Here is a 17,107-nt window from a genome sequence, read left to right on the forward strand (position 1 = left end):
TTTACTTACTAAAAAAATGGAACAGTCTAATAAATTATATGGTCATTTACTAAGAAATCTGCGTGGATGCTGTGCTATAATTGAATAAGCCGGCCCAGCCAAGGTGTCTTTAAAATTCGAACAACACATTCAGGAGATACGCAATTCATCGCATTTTGACATAAAACTAATTTAAATGTTTCTCAAATTTTTGACAATTTATTTTTAAATTCTACTAAACTTTAAAGAAATAATAAATAAATTTGGAATATTTAAAAAAAAAAATGTGTGACATCACATGGCCTTCCCCCCCCCCTCCCCCATGTCACAAACTGTGACACTTTCTTACACCCCTTCCCCCCCCACCTGAAGCGTGACATACTTTATGAAAGGCCCCTATGTATTCATTAAAATTAAGACACTACCGATAGATATGCTAGATCCCACTGAAACCATGAAAATAATATTTTCTTAAAGGGGCCTTTCCACGTTTGGGTAAATTGACAAAATTGAAAAAAGTTGTTTCAGATTCGCAAATTCGTTTTAGAAATGATATTTGTGAGGAAACAGTAATACTGAACATTTACCATGCTCTAAAGTAGCCATTATATGCATCTTTTAACGATTTAAAAACCTGAAAATTATAAAGCGTTGCAACGCGAAAATTAATAATTTGGAGAGTTCCGTTGTTGTCGTTATTATTATAATTTTGTGTAAATATGAGGATTGCTTATATATATACAGCACCAACCATTGTCATCCCGCTGATCCAAGTCTGCTGTACAAGAAGGAAAATTCTGTGAAAATCAAGGAGGACTCTTCAAGCCATCTGTACCACTCCGCTATGGACTTGGTGAGAACTGCTCTTTCTGACAGGGGTACCCGCTCAAACCTGCCAACAGCAGAGTCCCTCCAGAGGAAGGCCAACCGTCACAGAAAGAGCCAAAGACAGTCAGAGCCAACTGACGTGGAGTTTGCAGTGAATCAAGACTATCTGAACTGCGGGGACTACATCATAGCCTACATGTACCTGCGTGTTGACAGGGAACAGCACATCCTCTTCTCCACACCAAGGCAATTGGAAATACTACGGTCAACCAAGCGCTGGTTTATGGACGGGACCTTTAAAGTAAGTGTTTATTTAATTGTATATTCTCCCCAGGCTTTGGGGATTTTACTAGTACCAATACATATTGCAATTATTTTATTTAACTATGTTTTATAATTGAGGCAGGAAAGCTGTTATGACATCACACATCTTAAATTAATAAAAGGATAAAAGATGATTAAGCTTGTAAAATGCATCTTGATTGTGATACACAATTCAATTTTATTGTATGATATTTTACAGTTGTACGGTGCGGCTGAATATAAAGTAAATGTATATGAATTAAGATTGTGTTTTGTTTATCCTAAATATTTATTTTATTTATCATTATTTTTATTTCTTCAAGTTTTTTTCTTTCTGTATATTCTTGAAAAAAAGTATTTATATTTAGATGCATATTGTTACAGTCATTCTGGTGAAATAAAAATTAATGTTTTAAATGATGGCTGCTCAATTAAATCATTTGAGCAACCATTTATCTCATCATACATGACAAATCCAATTAGTGGTTCATAAGTTGATTACCGGTACACCTTTCTAATCTAATCAATATCTTGGGAGGTGTAATGTCCAGGCTTAGAGGGTGTAAGGACCAGGGGTGTAACGTCCAGGGGGTGTAACGACTGGACACCTCAAGAAGGATGGCGGAGTGGTCTAAGTGGCAGACTTTTTACTCCAGGACTCCAGGGGTCAGTGGTTCGAGCATTGCTGCGGGTTACCTTTTTTTCAATTTTATTCTTGATTTTTTACTGAAGCTTTTTAGATCCAATGTTTACATTTATCAATTGACCCTATCGCGATGACGTCACACAAGGGGCAGTCCCTTAGCGACGGTGAAAACAATGCCCTAGATACGGTCGATTTACTACGCTGATTGAGCACCTCTGCTGATATTTCGTCAATTGCATTCCTATTGGGAAGTCGATAGGTAATTAAATGTCCTGTAATTGGTGTTTAAAATGTCTTTTGACTATTATGAAGGGTTAGATTGCACTTCGAAAGCCCAATATGATCAGAAAATAAAACTAATTGGACTTAATGAATGTCCGTACAAATTGCAAGCTGGATGTTGGAAAAATGACCCGACCAAGTGGGCGACGATCGAGTACGGCGACATTCATGATTAACTTTCTCACTGAGACACCGGGTAAATTCGTTTATTCTGTAATAATGTGAGTATCCTTGTAGATGTTGATGTAATGAGTATTGTCGTTCTTTTCAGGGTTCATTCATCTTCGAACATTATAATTATATTTCTACTATGTCAATTTATGATGCTAATGTGAAGCTGTAAAATACGTAGGGACATCTGGTACATGACTTACTGAAAGCCTTAGTTGTGTTCATTGTAATAAGTACGAGTGACAAATATTAAAATTAACACACATATATCTGTATAAATATTTGTTTTTCAAACATTATTTACCCCCGTTGCTGTCAAACGTAATTTCTTTTTTATGATGTCGATCGTTTATTGTCGTGACATTAAATCTTAATACGGAATGACGTCTTTTTAATTAACTGATACACGCTCAATACATTACTTTTTTTTACGTACATTTTATAATTATTAAATACTTTAATAAATTAATCGGGCTTGTATCTTTACGGTGTAAATTTCAAATTGGACATGATTTTATATTTGACCATATGTCACATATCTAATTTAAGCAACTGTTAAGTACATCGGCGTTAATTATTCATCCAAATGACTGCATAATACTACCAGAAAGAGGAGACATGGTGGCATCTATCGTGTTAAATGACACTGTCTGGACCACCCAGTGTGGTTTATGACACCTTCTTGTCAGTTAAGTTTGGACAATATTTGATCAAAACGAGATAATCGGATTATGCAAAACAAAGGGGCAATTAAACACCAGAATACAAAAGCTTACACCATTTTAAGACTGATGCAAACAATCAAATGAAAAATATTGCATTTAATTTAATTAAATGTTTATTTAAGGTGTCAACGTGTTTTATAAAGCAACTGTATATTCAATTATTTCGGCATTAAAAATTTGGCTTAAATGACTGCTCAGTATCATAAGAGATGACATAGAGGTATCATAAATTGTGTTTAATGACCACATGTGGTTTATGCAGAGCCCCAAGTATAGGTCCCCAGCTGGCTTTATGACACCGTGTTTTCTTTGTCTGGACAGTATCCGATCATAACGAGATAATCGGTTTGTGATGAAGAAAGGGGCATTCAAATGCCTAACATGCGGAAACAAAGTGTTGAAATTGGTGTGAATTAAATAAAACAATAACATTTATCATGAGAATTTATTAAATACGTAACAAGGTAATAAGGTAACAAATACAGAGGTTCAAATCAGCTATACTATATCAGTATATGATGCATATATTTAAAATTTATTGGTTGTTTGTTTTCATCCTTATTTGTGTTCGTTCATTAAATTAAATTTATTATGAAAGAATTTCTATTTCTGGGTATTTTTATTATAAAAAATAGTCGCGAAGTAGCTAAAGAAACTTCAGCGTACAGTTTATATAGTATTGACAGACCTGTACGCTGAAGCTAACCCCGTATCGAAAGTCAACCAGAGTCGTAACATATTTATGTCACGCTATAAATCAAAGAAAGCTCATTTTCTTGGATACATTTCTACATATATTGGTGAATGAATATAAATTACTGCATCGAGGAATATTTTAAGGTTAAATGTTTCAAATGCATCTTACAATAGATGAAAATAACTCTCATCAGTCTGAAATTCACAATTTTGACGCCATTGTAGCTTTGTCACGTGACGAGTTTTCATTTGGATACTTTCGGATAAACCTTGACATTTTATGCTGAAATTGTAAACATTACTTTCGTTTTCTGAATTCTATTATTTGTGATTAACAACTTACGTCTGGTGGATTTTAAGACTGATTTCATTGTGAATCAGGTAGTTTTATATAATATTTACTTTGACTTTGTATTGACACTACAATTTGTTTACAAAATAAGCCAGAATAATTAAAATACCGGGAAATGTCATTCTGAATTTGAAAACACCTGAGCACATGGTTTGTTACTAAAAATGGAAATAACGTCATATGACCGTGAAATCTCGGGAGATTCGCATTTCAAGAAAGTCTGTCAGATCGCCGTTTTTCTCGATATGTAAGAGCACAATAGATACATTTTAAATGTTTAAGTTAGTATTTTGTGAAAGAATATATCAGTTAAATGTGAAAAATGTCAATCTTTCCAATCAAGTGGTTGATTTGGGCCAACAACTGCATTTAAAAGCTGTTTTGGACCGGTCTTTGTTAACTGTCAACTTTTCGGGAATTTCTGGTTGACTTTCCTAATGGGGTTGGTCCATAACTATAAAGTCGCGCCAGTCAAAAATCATAAAAAGCGACATTTAAAGTTATGGAAGCCAGAACTAGTCGCGAAGATGTGCTTTAACTTAAGAATATTGCGAGCAGTGTTTAATATTTCAATGCAAATAAAATGGCGACAGCGCTTTTGTTTTCACCGTCGTCAAGGGGCATGTAACTCTAACTGACGCAAGTGCCCGGATGTTGCGATAAGGTCAATATAATTTATAAAGCATTTAATGACAAACGGAAAAAAACATGCCAAAATCTGTGAAAAGGCCCCTTTAACATTTTATTAAAAACAATATTTGTTCTCTATAAATATAAGTGTTAAATTAAGAAATCTGCTTCGTGTTAAACAAATCTATGTTAGTGAACATATTAAATAGCGTCGCTAACTTGCTAAGCACCTTTCATTTTTAAGCATTTGTCTAGGCACTTACCAAACACTATCACAATTCTAGGTTTCTTTTCAAGAAGACGTACTTCATTTCCAATCTTTATGCTGATTTCAGGTTGAACTATTTTAGTCTCATTTCCATCATCAGAATTTTGCCCTTTGTCGCTCGTTTTCGAGCCACCGCAACCCATACTTAGTTAATATTTTACACAAATTTCGCGTTTTACTTCTGCAGCTTCCACAACCTCATTTGACATGCAGCAAAAGCAATCGGGACACCTCGGACAATTCCGCCACATAGACGGTGTGGTGTAGCCCACTGTCCGATGCGTTCAGATTGGCAGCAAAAGGTCACGATCGGCGATTTTGATTGGTTAACTCAATCGTGATACATCGATAATCTACGGAATCTCATGGAATAAATCGCCTGATTATCCAGAGTGTGGTTGAGGTCACAATATACTAAAAGATTTCCCTTAACAACAAATTCAATGTAAAAGCAATAACTGCAACGAAAAATAAAGTCAAACTTTTGCAGATAGGTCAGGCAGTATGTAAGAAAGAACTCGACGCGAATAAACGGTCACTGTTTTAAGGCCATCTTTTACCGGCTTATCTCCAGTTGATGAGGGTTTCCCGCCATCTGTCAAAACCTCATGTAGTCTCCAACCTAAAAGCAAAACACTGAATTTGTAGTATACAACAATATTTTTCCTACCACATGCACACAGAAATATTCAAAAATAAAGCCATGGCAAGTGCCCATGACGTTTCATTTTTAGAGGGTATAGCATTGAACACAAAAAGTATTTAGTATACTGTAACGTATAATTTACTTTGATATGTTCTCATTCATTCTTATCAGGACACCGCGATATAATTAACCATTTTAATTGAACCATCATTCAAAGTGTGACGCACGCATATTTTAATGTTTAAATTTTACCGCCAGAAAAACAAAAGGTAAACCCGTTTTTATGCGATGCGAAATTATCATTCGTATTGATATTAACCTTGACAAATTAGTCCGCCAGAAAAGTGGCAATTTTTCACCAAACCCGACATTGAGGTGTATAAGTACATGTTAAAGTGTTGTTTTTTTGTTAGGCGACATGTTACTGATGAAGAATCATAATGATGCCGGGCTCATATCTTAGGGGATTGTGAGAAATTCAAGAGGGCGTCCAAGATGGCGGCCGTTTTTAGTATTTTTTGTTAAATCATATAGATATGCAATATTCTATGTTTTATACTGTCATTTTGAGATTGTTATAAATGTTCAATATAAATAAAAAAGTGCAAATGTTTGTAATAAAAACAAATGAAAATGGCGTCGAAAATGGCTGCCAGATCAAGATGGCTACTCAAAGAGTGCGCCTATATAAAACCAAGATCATATCCTAATTTTCTCATAGGAATATTAAATATGGAAATAACATAACATGAATTTTTGTAATACAAATGCAGAGTATAGTATAGCAAGAACATATCAACCTAATCCATTGGAGAAAAGTTATATATTATCAGTGTGTACAGTAACAGCAACTTCGTCGAAGGTATGATTCGTGTTATGAAAATACACCGATGTAATATATGTCATAAAGCACATTATATATAAATTGAAACATCACTTTATGTATTATTCAACGTTTGGTCATTAAGGTCATGAAACGTTCACAGTTTTCAAACATCATGGTATAAAGTAGTAAGTATGCTAGTTTAGCTCATGTTATGAGTTGTTGTCCAGCATTTAGTGATTTTCTAATGCAAATATATGTTTAGTTCCCTTGATTGTCTTTGATACCAACAATAACACAACGCAATAAGCTATAATTCTCCATCTTTCCTTTCTCATTGACAAAGTAAGTTATCTAACGGGTATGTTTTGTCTGATAATTGTTACAATGTATTATATCAACCTGATTTTTTTAACAAGCGCAAAAAATATTACATGGTAGTCACACTTGATTACATGAGCACAAAATGTTGTACATGGGTTATCGCTTGTACACCCACATTTTATCAATTAATGTTGCTTAAGCACAATTGATAATAGCTAAAGCAACATTTGATGTTCTAGTGTAATCGGTAAAAGGATGTTTTTAAAGGCCTCGTCCTTTCGCCAACCATGGATTCAGATCTGGGGGTGTCTGCATCTAATGCATGTTTGCATATACACGCCTGTATGAGAATACGTTTTACATTTTTATAGAATGCTTCCTTGGTTGGCGACAAGCTTGTACGCGATCGCATAGCCTTACCCGACCTGCCTACCATGGCTGTCCAAAGGTTTTGTATCGTAATAGACGCTCTGTATCAGTCATTCCATAGCATGCTGATACAAATTTTCACAACTTCTTTCATACATGCTGTCATATCGCCTAACAGTTTGATGGAATTACATGCCTTCAGCATCTTAATAACTGTATCCTTACCGATACCAAAATATCCAGCCACAGTGTCGCATCTAGAGACAAAACAAACACGTCTGTATCATCAGCTGCCACACAGAAATGCAAGTGTGTTCTGCTTCTACAGCGTCAACCATTTGCCTTATCATAATAACATAAGCTTCTTCGTATTGTTTTTATTCAGCTCGATTTGATTAGGACACCTTCATATATTTCAGTGGGCGTATCATTCTCCTGTAACGACCAACTTGTGCGTTTGAGTGCACAAGAGGTGAAATTCTTTATCCGTGCATAAAGCATTAAAAATCACGGAGATCAGCTGTTGTTTGTTCTCAGTGACACATAGTATAACATTCTGTGGTGGTGATGCCATGTCACCCGTTAGTTTGTACACCCTTGAGACATTGGATTGTCTATCTGACCTTGCCACACTGTTTGTGCTGAACTCTATGTATCGGTCAAACACGAAGTAGACATCACCTTTATTCAGATTTGTTTATGTCTTATATAAGTTGTCAATAGAGTCATGCATGCATTTCCGTCTAAGGGCCAGAGAATGACATACAGGATAGCAGATCCATATATTTCTGAACATTTGATCTGGCTTTCAATGTGCAGGTCAGACACGTCTACTTTTAAATGATTCTTTAGCACCGATTTGGGTTTTCATATTCTAAGATCCTCTGTTACAGTAAACATAGCAGTATATAGTGGAACCAATTCATGGTTTAGTATATGGTTAATGTCAATTTCCCTAGAACTCGCGTGTAAGCCAATCACTATTGATTAAATCTGATTGATGCCATACACTCAGGTGTCTGAAACCCTAATGTGCTTGCTAGACACAACCTGTGTTTCAATCTATGTAGATATTGACCCATAAAAATTGTCCGGCAATGAGTTCAATAACATGTCTTTTACCAATATATATTGCTTAATCAACATAATACGTTGGTGCTATTGTTCCAGTCATAATGTTCACCTGATTGGGTGGATACATGCTTGGATCCAACGGATCATTCTGTAAAATTTCTCCAAATACTTGCTTTATCATTAGCATCTGCATTAATCCTCCCCAGCTTTTTTTGCATTTTTTGTTTATCAGTGTCCACTAAATTGGCACTTCTGATTTCTCTCAGATCTTCTACCATATTGCTGCAAATATACAGGCTCAAATTCCAATAAGAAGAAGTGAAACTCCCGCTTCTGGAGCAGTATTGAATTCTCATTTATTATATACAATTAGTTGGTCCTTAATTTAAGGCAAGTGACCAATTGCCCAAACAGTACAAAACAGCACAATACAAAACAACATAAACACTTATAAGAATAAAGCTGGGGTCATCGCCTTGGAACGGTCATTGCAAAGTATTAGGGGTTTAAACCGGTTTAAGAGCGCTCAATCCCACACTTGGCACAGCAATATTAATGATACATTTAGGTGTAAATAAAATTTAACCTCATGGCATTGCAACTCAAATTAAACAATAATAAAAAGGAATTAAAACGCATTCAATTTAATTACCATTTAATTACTCAATGGTAGGAAAGAGGCCAGAGCAACAGAGTTACAACTTTTTGAGGAACGGTGAAATGAAACTACGAGTAAGTGTCAACTACATTACTTCTTTTTAAAGGGTGAGCATGTAATGAGACATTACGCATCTTGCGTAGTTATGAAAAAGATTTAGGAATATAGCATCATAAAGTAAATATTTGAGATCATACAGGAAGAAGCAGCAATAATGGGTGTAACAGATCCATGTTACATAGTTTGGCTGTTTATGTGACTGCTAAAAAATAAATCTAACTAGATACGCCTGTCAGTAAGAAAAAAAATTGAACGCTATAAACTCAATGACCTATGCATGTAGATTACAACAGTGAAAGTGTGTCGTATGAAAAAATATAGAAGCGATGACGTCAAAACAAAATCAATGTAGCCAAGAAAGTGAAAGAGTATCGTATGACGTAATTGAGAAGCGATGACACGATGACGTGAAAAAAATCCAGGGGCATTACTGTAAAATAAAAAATAAAAAAATTAAAGGGACAGTACTGTAAAATATAATTACCAATAAACCAGCTTAGGTGATAAATATTTAAGAATCAAACATAAAATGGTAATTATTCAAAATTTTAAGAGAAGAAAGATATAGTGAATCGAAAACCAACAAGCATGTGTTTTCAAGTACGTTAACATCAAAACTTTTAGAGTTTCAGATAGAGTGTTGAACCTATAATTCCCTTCGTGCCATGGCCATATCTCATAAATGTCGTTTAGAACTATGAACATTTCGATCCATATGGCATATCATACCCCCGCAAAATGTCTCATTACATGCTCACCCTTTAAGAACTTGAATTGTGCGCTTTCATGCATTTTCTACATTGACCTTTGGCAATATAGGCCGCATCTTGCGTAGTTAGGGTGTGCAGGGGCAAAGAAATATGGTATCATGAGATTAACTGCGGCCAAGTGCAGCGGAAAATCACTTTCTCTTTCTGCTCGAACATATATTATCGAAAGAAATACTGCCTAACTCAAACAATCAACCCACAATTTAGACGTATAATATATTGTTAAAATACATTTCTAGATCATCAGATGTCTGAAAATTATTTTCAGCGAATACCTTGCGCAACCATTAATTTGTCATTATTCGTAATGCCCGCGATTCTGTGGATATTTCTTCCTATTTAGGAGTTTGGAGACTTCAGCAAATGTTGACTCAAACAGCTCTTTCACCCTACTAATTGCCATAAGCGTCCTCATGAGCCCACAAAACTCACCAGGAAGTGCATACAACCGAGACGTAGTACATGTATAACATCCTGAAACTGGTATGGGAATTCCCAGATAATATTGACTGCAATTCTAAATAGTTGTAGATCACCTGTAAAGACATTGAAATTCTGACCATAATGTGATGATATATATATATATATATATTATATGTGGCAAATAATAGGACATGACTATGTGGTTAGTGTATCTTAAAGAAATCCAGTTTGCTAAGAATGATTCGCGGACACAAACATTTTGGCCAGACGTTTCAGTGGCAAAACCTGTTTTTGTTCCTTTTCTACTGGAATTTTTGCTTTCTCTGGTCCTTGAAATCCCTCAATTCCTACCTACCTTTGACACCTCATTTACTGGATAAGCTGAAGAAACATTCAGCTATATGTTTTTTTTTCGACTTAAATATATTACGACTGAAACTATAATAGTGGTGCAAGCGATAACAAGGGAAGTAACTAATCTTTAAACACGCTTCACTTATCAAATGGAAGTCACTTGGGTAAACTAACATTTAATGCATTATGAACATAATTAAAAGTTATTACTATTTTTTGTGTGGTCCAATCTTACCCGATGTAAAATCTTTAATTTTATTCTTGATTTTTTACCTGCGCTTTTTAGATCCAACATTTATCAATATAAAGCATTTAATGACAAACATCAATACATGCCAAAATCTGTGAAAAAGCCCATTTAACTTATGAATATATACAACTTGTACAAAATAATTCTATATTAATGATGAGTCGATGCAAATTATACTCGCTATACGAAATTATGTCCACTTTTGTATATGTTTTTTCACGAAGGGAAGAACTCTAGTGATGATGTTCCGATTTTGTTAACATTTCGATAAACTTTCAATATTTTAACATAATCTGAGATGACACTTTAATCAACCATTGAAAAACAAAACACTGATTGAAGACATAGAAAGTTTTCGTTTTTTATTTAGTTTGTCAAATACAATATTAAGTACCCATTACATCAGATAACCATATGCAGTATTTCACAGAATAGTGCCTGGCTCTTATTGTAAATGTATGAAACCCTGTTTTCACAAGGTGACGTCATACCGTGAGTCTTATGACAATATTAATTTTTGCCATGCATGGACAATGTGTAAACAAAAGAATAATGTCGTGTATCAATAGTTATAGATACATCAAATTTGTTTCACTAACTGTTAATATCAGTGTTTACAGAATATGTCCGTATTGAACTGAATATATGGTCATATTTTTGTACATCAAAAATAGTTTTTTAATGTATTATATTCCTTCCCTTCGTGACTTTTTTATACTTTTTAATTAAATTTCATTTTCCATGTTTCTTTGAAGATACATTAAAATCAGTTATTAACACCAGTGTTTATAATGCCCTTGCTTACTCTATTATTGCAACAACTCAACTCAACTCAGTTTATTAAGTAAATACAGGTCATTGGTCCAAACTACACATATTTGACATAAAAGATAATACATGTTTGTAAGTGCGAACACACCATCTTACTTATAATATATATCAACGTATTACATTGTTTTTATGTTATATTTAAAATATATGAGCTTAATAAATTTTGTTCAAAAGATGATACAAACATAATTTCAATAGTGTTTCATTATCTGTTTTGCTCCTCAGATTAGATTATAAAAGTCATGTACAGTATTGCCACCCATATACTATATATTTATATAGAAATTCTCAACGGACAACGTCATATTTACTACATTGAAAAAAAAACCATGGTATTCACAGTCAACAGTATATATAAATATACAAAACGGAGGGTAAAGTACATATCGCATCTTGCTCTTCATACATTTCATATACACGAACATACAAAGTTCGTCTGTGAAATTTCTCGGGGCGAAGATCCGAAATATACCCGAAATTTTCCTTGCATTAAAGTTAAAGTTAGTGCGAAATTTAATATGCATACGAAGGATTCCCTAGGTTTGTGCACTGAAACAGACAACATACTTACAATATTCGCAAATAAAATATAGTTATTGCTTGCACGTTTGTTTAATGTAGATAATATTAACAGAATAAGCAATTCCTAAAACATTTATATGATACGTGTAGGAAATTACTCGTAAATTGTGGTACCTTGTGCAAGTATTAGCAGTTCTTTTGCAGGAACCTTGTTGTAACATATTTTTTTTTTTCAAACCGGTAACACGTAACCGCAGAATAAATAAAATATGTGCATCGAATTATTTGATGCGTTATTTCTATTTGAGAGGTACGCCAGACATTACCCAATGTTACGTTATCTGTGCTTCTGTTTCAATGTTTACAATCATTCCGTAAAACGAATATATAAGACGTTCAAACGCGTACAAATGTTGCTACATACTAGTACCATGAAAACAAGTCAGGGGTAATTAAAAAGTATGAATTATTAATATATTGTTTTACCAATTTCATGAATATTGCCGTCTGTTCTGAAAACAACAAAATCTGCAAAATTTAGCCGATCTGCGGCAGCCATTTTAACGTTAATTATAGTTTCAGTTTTTATGTCAGTTTAATTGAAACTGCTTATCACGACGTCATTCTTAGTTAATAACGACGCGTAAGCGATCGTATGCCAAATACCAATCGTTATTTGGCACAACACGAATTTGCATACAGATATCAGCACACCATATGTGCATGTCTCGCGTTGACAACACTATCATTTTCAAACGTCATACTGTTCTGATTTATAGTAATGCATGTTATTAAAATGTATTTTTATTCCTCTGAAGCTTACTTGTCAAGAAAAGAACATTATGCAATAACATTAAGGTGAGCAGCAACACTTTGCACTTATTGCGCTGAAAAAAGAAAACAATATGACGGGAATCAACGTGATTTTAATGACGTCACTCCCGCTTGCGGTTTCGGACGAATACGTAAATTCGCTACACTGCGGAAATCCAGGCGGGGGAGCCGGGGCCAAGTGTGACGACACGTTCAGTAGGAAGGCCATTCCTGGAAATAAATAAATAAGTATGTTTTCAAATTAAGAATATTAGTATATATATATATATATATATATATATATATATATATATATATATATATATGTGTGTGTGCGTGTGTGTTTGTTTCTTGGTCACCAAACAAATAATCACAGAAATGGAAATGTGTAAAATGTTCACAAATATTTCATATCAGGTGGTGATACTCCGCATGATTTGTTTTCTGGTAAAAAACGCTTTTTCTTTCATCATTTAAACGAAAATGAATATTTACCATTTATAAATAAGCTTGATTTCCTTTGTTGATATTACCCATCGAATGTTTTCGTTACTTACACTCATTTGAAAAAGATATATTAAATGCTATTTTTTTTAATGAAAATAATCTTTATCATTGATGTCGAGCATAACCATATAAAAATGCAAAATATAAACAAAATATATACTTCATCATACATGATTAACGATCATATATATTGCAAAATGAAGCCAACAAGAAAATGTCATTTGTTTTCTGTAAAGGGATCTTTTCACGCTTTGGTAAATTGACAAAATTGAAAAAAGTTGTTTCAGATTCGTAAGTTTTCGTTTTAGTTATGATATTTGTGAGGAAACAGTAATACTGAACATTAACCATGCTCTAATATAGCCATTATATGCATCTTTTGACGATTTTAAAACCTAAAAATTATAAAGCGTTGCAACGCGAAACGATTGAATAATTTGTAGAGTTCTGTTTTTGTCGTTAAATTTTGTGAAACTACGAAGATTGCTTATATAAGGTATAAAATACTTCAAGAATGTGTACTCGGCGGAATAGCTCAGTAGGCTAAAGCGTTTTTACTTCAGGACTCTGGCAGGACTCCAGGGGTCACTGGTTCGAAACCTGCTCCGGGCAATGTTCTTTTCCCTTTTTTATTTTTTTTCTTGATTTTTTACTGGAGCTTTTACGATCCAATGTTTACATGTATCAATATAAAGCATTTAATGAATAAGTTAAAAAAATGCCCAAATCTGTGAAAAGGCCCCTTTAACAGCGCTTAATGAATATGTTACTTAAACTCTTTTATCGATTTTTCCACATGTATAAGAATATGCAATTACACTCAGAGTTCGTCGCAATCCATGTTTATTTTTAGGTATGTTTTTAATGCGTAACTTATTTAGCGAATATGATCGAATTTAGTAAAAATTATCGCAAACGTTATATTTAATTTATTTAATTTGGATTTTAACAAATTTGATTAAAAAAATCAACATGAAATACCAAAAACAAGAAAGGTTCAGCACACGCAATATTAGGGTCTCTCTAGCCCGTGTAAACAAATTTTCAAGGCTTTTTCATTTTTTTACAATGAGATGGTTAAGGGCATTAAATCCCATAACCAGTTTTGACATCGCATATAAGAGGTCACGTAACCTATCAATAGTTTACTCCACAAATTTTTGATTGGTTGAAAAACGGACACGTATATTTGACTGACAATTCAACTTTACGTGACCCAGTGTTTTGGTCAAATCTAACCGCGACACATAAAGGACTAGGCATTTATTTTTAATATGATTGAGTTAAATTAAAAGAAATATGTGCATGTGTGAATACCTACGCGCTGTAAATGTTAAATTGGTCATGTCATGTTGCGTTTGGCTAGGTGATGTAGTGAATTGACAAACAAAAAAATAACCAAACTACTCGAGCAACCAAAGGACGATGACCCACCTGAATTCACTTTGACTCTGAACATTGTGTCATATATTTTTGTTTAGTTATTTGTTTTCTGCATATATCATGAATACCCTAAATGGCTCTTGGTATCGTAACTATTATTAAAACAAAAGTTTATGTCATCCTATTTAAATAGTGCCACCAGACCCATGGCCGTGCTGTGCAACTCCATGTGACAGTGAACCATCCACAGTCCATGGTTGTCGGCCTTGAACCGTATAACCGCATAGCCTCCCGCGGGAACTGTGACTGTATCCTTCCACACGGCGTGGTCCATTTTGATCCCGGGGATGTTACCGTTCCGCCATGATGGATTAGCCCATGTTGCGTTGTTGCAGACAGCAGTCGCACGCTGTGCGCTCCGGCAGTCTACATCCTCGTTATCCCCCAAATTCACGTCATTGGGACTCGTCCACGATGCATTTGATAGACGATTTCCGATTTTGAGTAACCGAAAAATGTAGCCATGCGTATGCACAGAGTGATGCGCTATCGCAAATAGTCCGTTGTTCAGGAAGTTCAGTTGAACGACGTCGCCCATATTGACGCTGATTACATGTGTGCATGTGCACATTTTCTCCGCGCCGCAATCACTAAACTGGTCACAGGTCCCAGTGACGTCATTAGGTTGCGTCAGCGCGGACACTTTTGGCATTATGTTGTTAACGCCGTTCATTTGTCCTACCATCTTCCCTCCGTAAAACATGAAGCCCGTGTTGACAAAGAATTCCTTAAATGGGCCATCATCCGCTGTAGGTACAGGGTCAGCGGAAGGGGTCTCCACGCTATCCATCGATTTGCATGACCATCCAGGGAATGTGAGAAATGGGCAGTTAAACACGGTGCAAGGATTCTCTATCGTGCACGTCGTCGGTACGGTTGTCGGATCTTCGATGTTTGCTCCAGAATATCTCAAAATGGCATACACGTGATTTTGCCTTTCAATTCGCAACGTTTCCGCTCTCACCCAATAATTTTTAACGGGTTGGTTCGCTTGTATGGTGACGTCACACCTCTCCCCAGTATGCAGTACGACTCGATCAGTCTCGAACGGCTTGACGTCATTACCGTCAACTGACAAAACCGTCAGCTTGTGGCCGTCGATAGAGAAGACGTACTGGAGAATGGTCGCAGTATTGATGATTCTTAACCTATACACTGTTCCGGTGACGACAGTAAACACTGTTAAAGGCGTCAGCGTGACGTCATTTGCACCATTCATAATGCGCCCACGTCCGTTGATCAATGATGACGTCATTTCCATGACTGAGGAAATGGTGCCGTCAATTTGTCGCACGGGAAAGAAGTTTGCTCCCCCGGGGTAAAAGATCCCGTAGAGTCCCTGAGTGTGAAGGTCTAGAAACGTGAAGCGGTTGTTATAGTCCTGGATCATCACGACGTGTTCGGCGGCTTCGACCTCGTCTTTCTTTTTCACTATCAGAGCGCCGTACACTCCCATGCTTATCTAGAAACAAAAAGAGAAAGGTTTCTTCCTATGAATAAATGTGATTAACTTGTTTTTTTATATCTGGTATCCATATTTGTGTTCGTCTAGGTTGTGTTTAGGTTGTTTTTGTTTTCAAATGATGGCAGTTGTGGGGTGGATGTAGAAGTAGAGAGACGTGGGTGGTAGCTTTGGAGTGGAGGTAGTAGTAGAGGTATGTGGGTGGTAGCTGTTGAACGGAAGAAGTAGTGTATGGATGTTGGTGGTAGCTGTGGGGTGGAGGGATGTGGGTGGTAGCTGTGGGGTGGAAATAGTAGTAGAGGGATGTGGGTGGTAGCTGTGGGGTGGAGGTAGTAGTGGAGGGATGTGGGTGGTAGCTGTGTGGGAGGTAGTAGTGTATGGATGTGGGTGGTAGCTGTGGAGTGGAGGTAGTAGTAGAGGGATGTGGAAGGCAGCTGTGGGTGGGGGTAGTAGTTGGAGGGATGTGGGTGGTAGCTGTTTGCTGGATGTAGAAGTGGAGGGGTGTAGGTGGAGGTACAAGTAGAGGAATGTGGGTAAAAGCTGTTTGAATGAGGTATTAGCGGAGGGATGTGGGTGTTAGCTATACGGTGGTGGTAGAAGTGGAGTGATGTGGGTGGTAGCTGTTGGGTGGAAGAATAGTCGACGGATGTGTGTGGTAGCTGTTTGATGGAGGTATTAGCGGAGGGATGTGGGTGCTAGCTAAACATTGTGGTACATGTAGTAGTGGAGAGATGTGGATGGTAGATGAGGGGTGGAGGTAGAATTGGAGGGATGTGGGTGGTAGCTGTGGGGTGGAAGTAATAGTAGAGGGATGTGTGTGGTAGCTGTGGATGGAGGTAGCAGTAGTGGGAAGTTGGTGGTAGCAGTGGGGTAGGTAGTAGTGTATGGATGTGGGTGG

At 36.0% G+C, this 17,107-nt stretch overlaps 2 protein-coding genes across 5 annotated transcripts in view; both read right to left on the reverse strand.

Moving 5' to 3' along the window:
* Positions 1-5,093, reverse strand: part of LOC127854107 (uncharacterized) — a 41,169-nt gene extending 36,076 nt beyond the window's left edge. Inside the window, exon 1 of one of the 4 annotated variants that reach the window (XM_052389110.1) lies at positions 4,876-5,093. In XM_052389110.1, coding sequence (XP_052245070.1) covers positions 4,876-5,023 — 148 coding nt within the window. In that variant the 5' untranslated portion in view covers positions 5,024-5,093. Of the gene's footprint in view, positions 1-1,806; positions 2,037-3,799; positions 4,568-4,590; positions 4,623-4,875 lie in introns of those variants that run through there. The other 3 variants (XM_052389129.1, XM_052389116.1, XM_052389135.1) reach the window with 3 other exon arrangements.
* Positions 5,094-14,868: 9,775 nt separating this feature from the next.
* Positions 14,869-16,203, reverse strand: LOC127856351 (uncharacterized). The gene has a single exon (XM_052392526.1). The coding sequence runs from the start codon at positions 16,201-16,203 to the stop codon at positions 14,869-14,871; it is 1,335 nt and encodes a 444-aa protein (XP_052248486.1).
* Between the last annotated feature and the right edge of the window lie 904 nt (positions 16,204-17,107).

Source organism: Dreissena polymorpha, chromosome 1, assembly GCF_020536995.1.
Source record: "Dreissena polymorpha isolate Duluth1 chromosome 1, UMN_Dpol_1.0, whole genome shotgun sequence".
Classification (NCBI taxonomy): domain Eukaryota; kingdom Metazoa; phylum Mollusca; class Bivalvia; order Myida; family Dreissenidae; genus Dreissena; species Dreissena polymorpha.

Excerpts from the sequence above, each read along its gene's own strand:
- LOC127856351 (XM_052392526.1), bottom strand. The coding sequence starts at position 16,203 with ATGGGAGTGTACGGCGCTCTGATAGTGAAAAAGAAAGACGAGGTCGAA.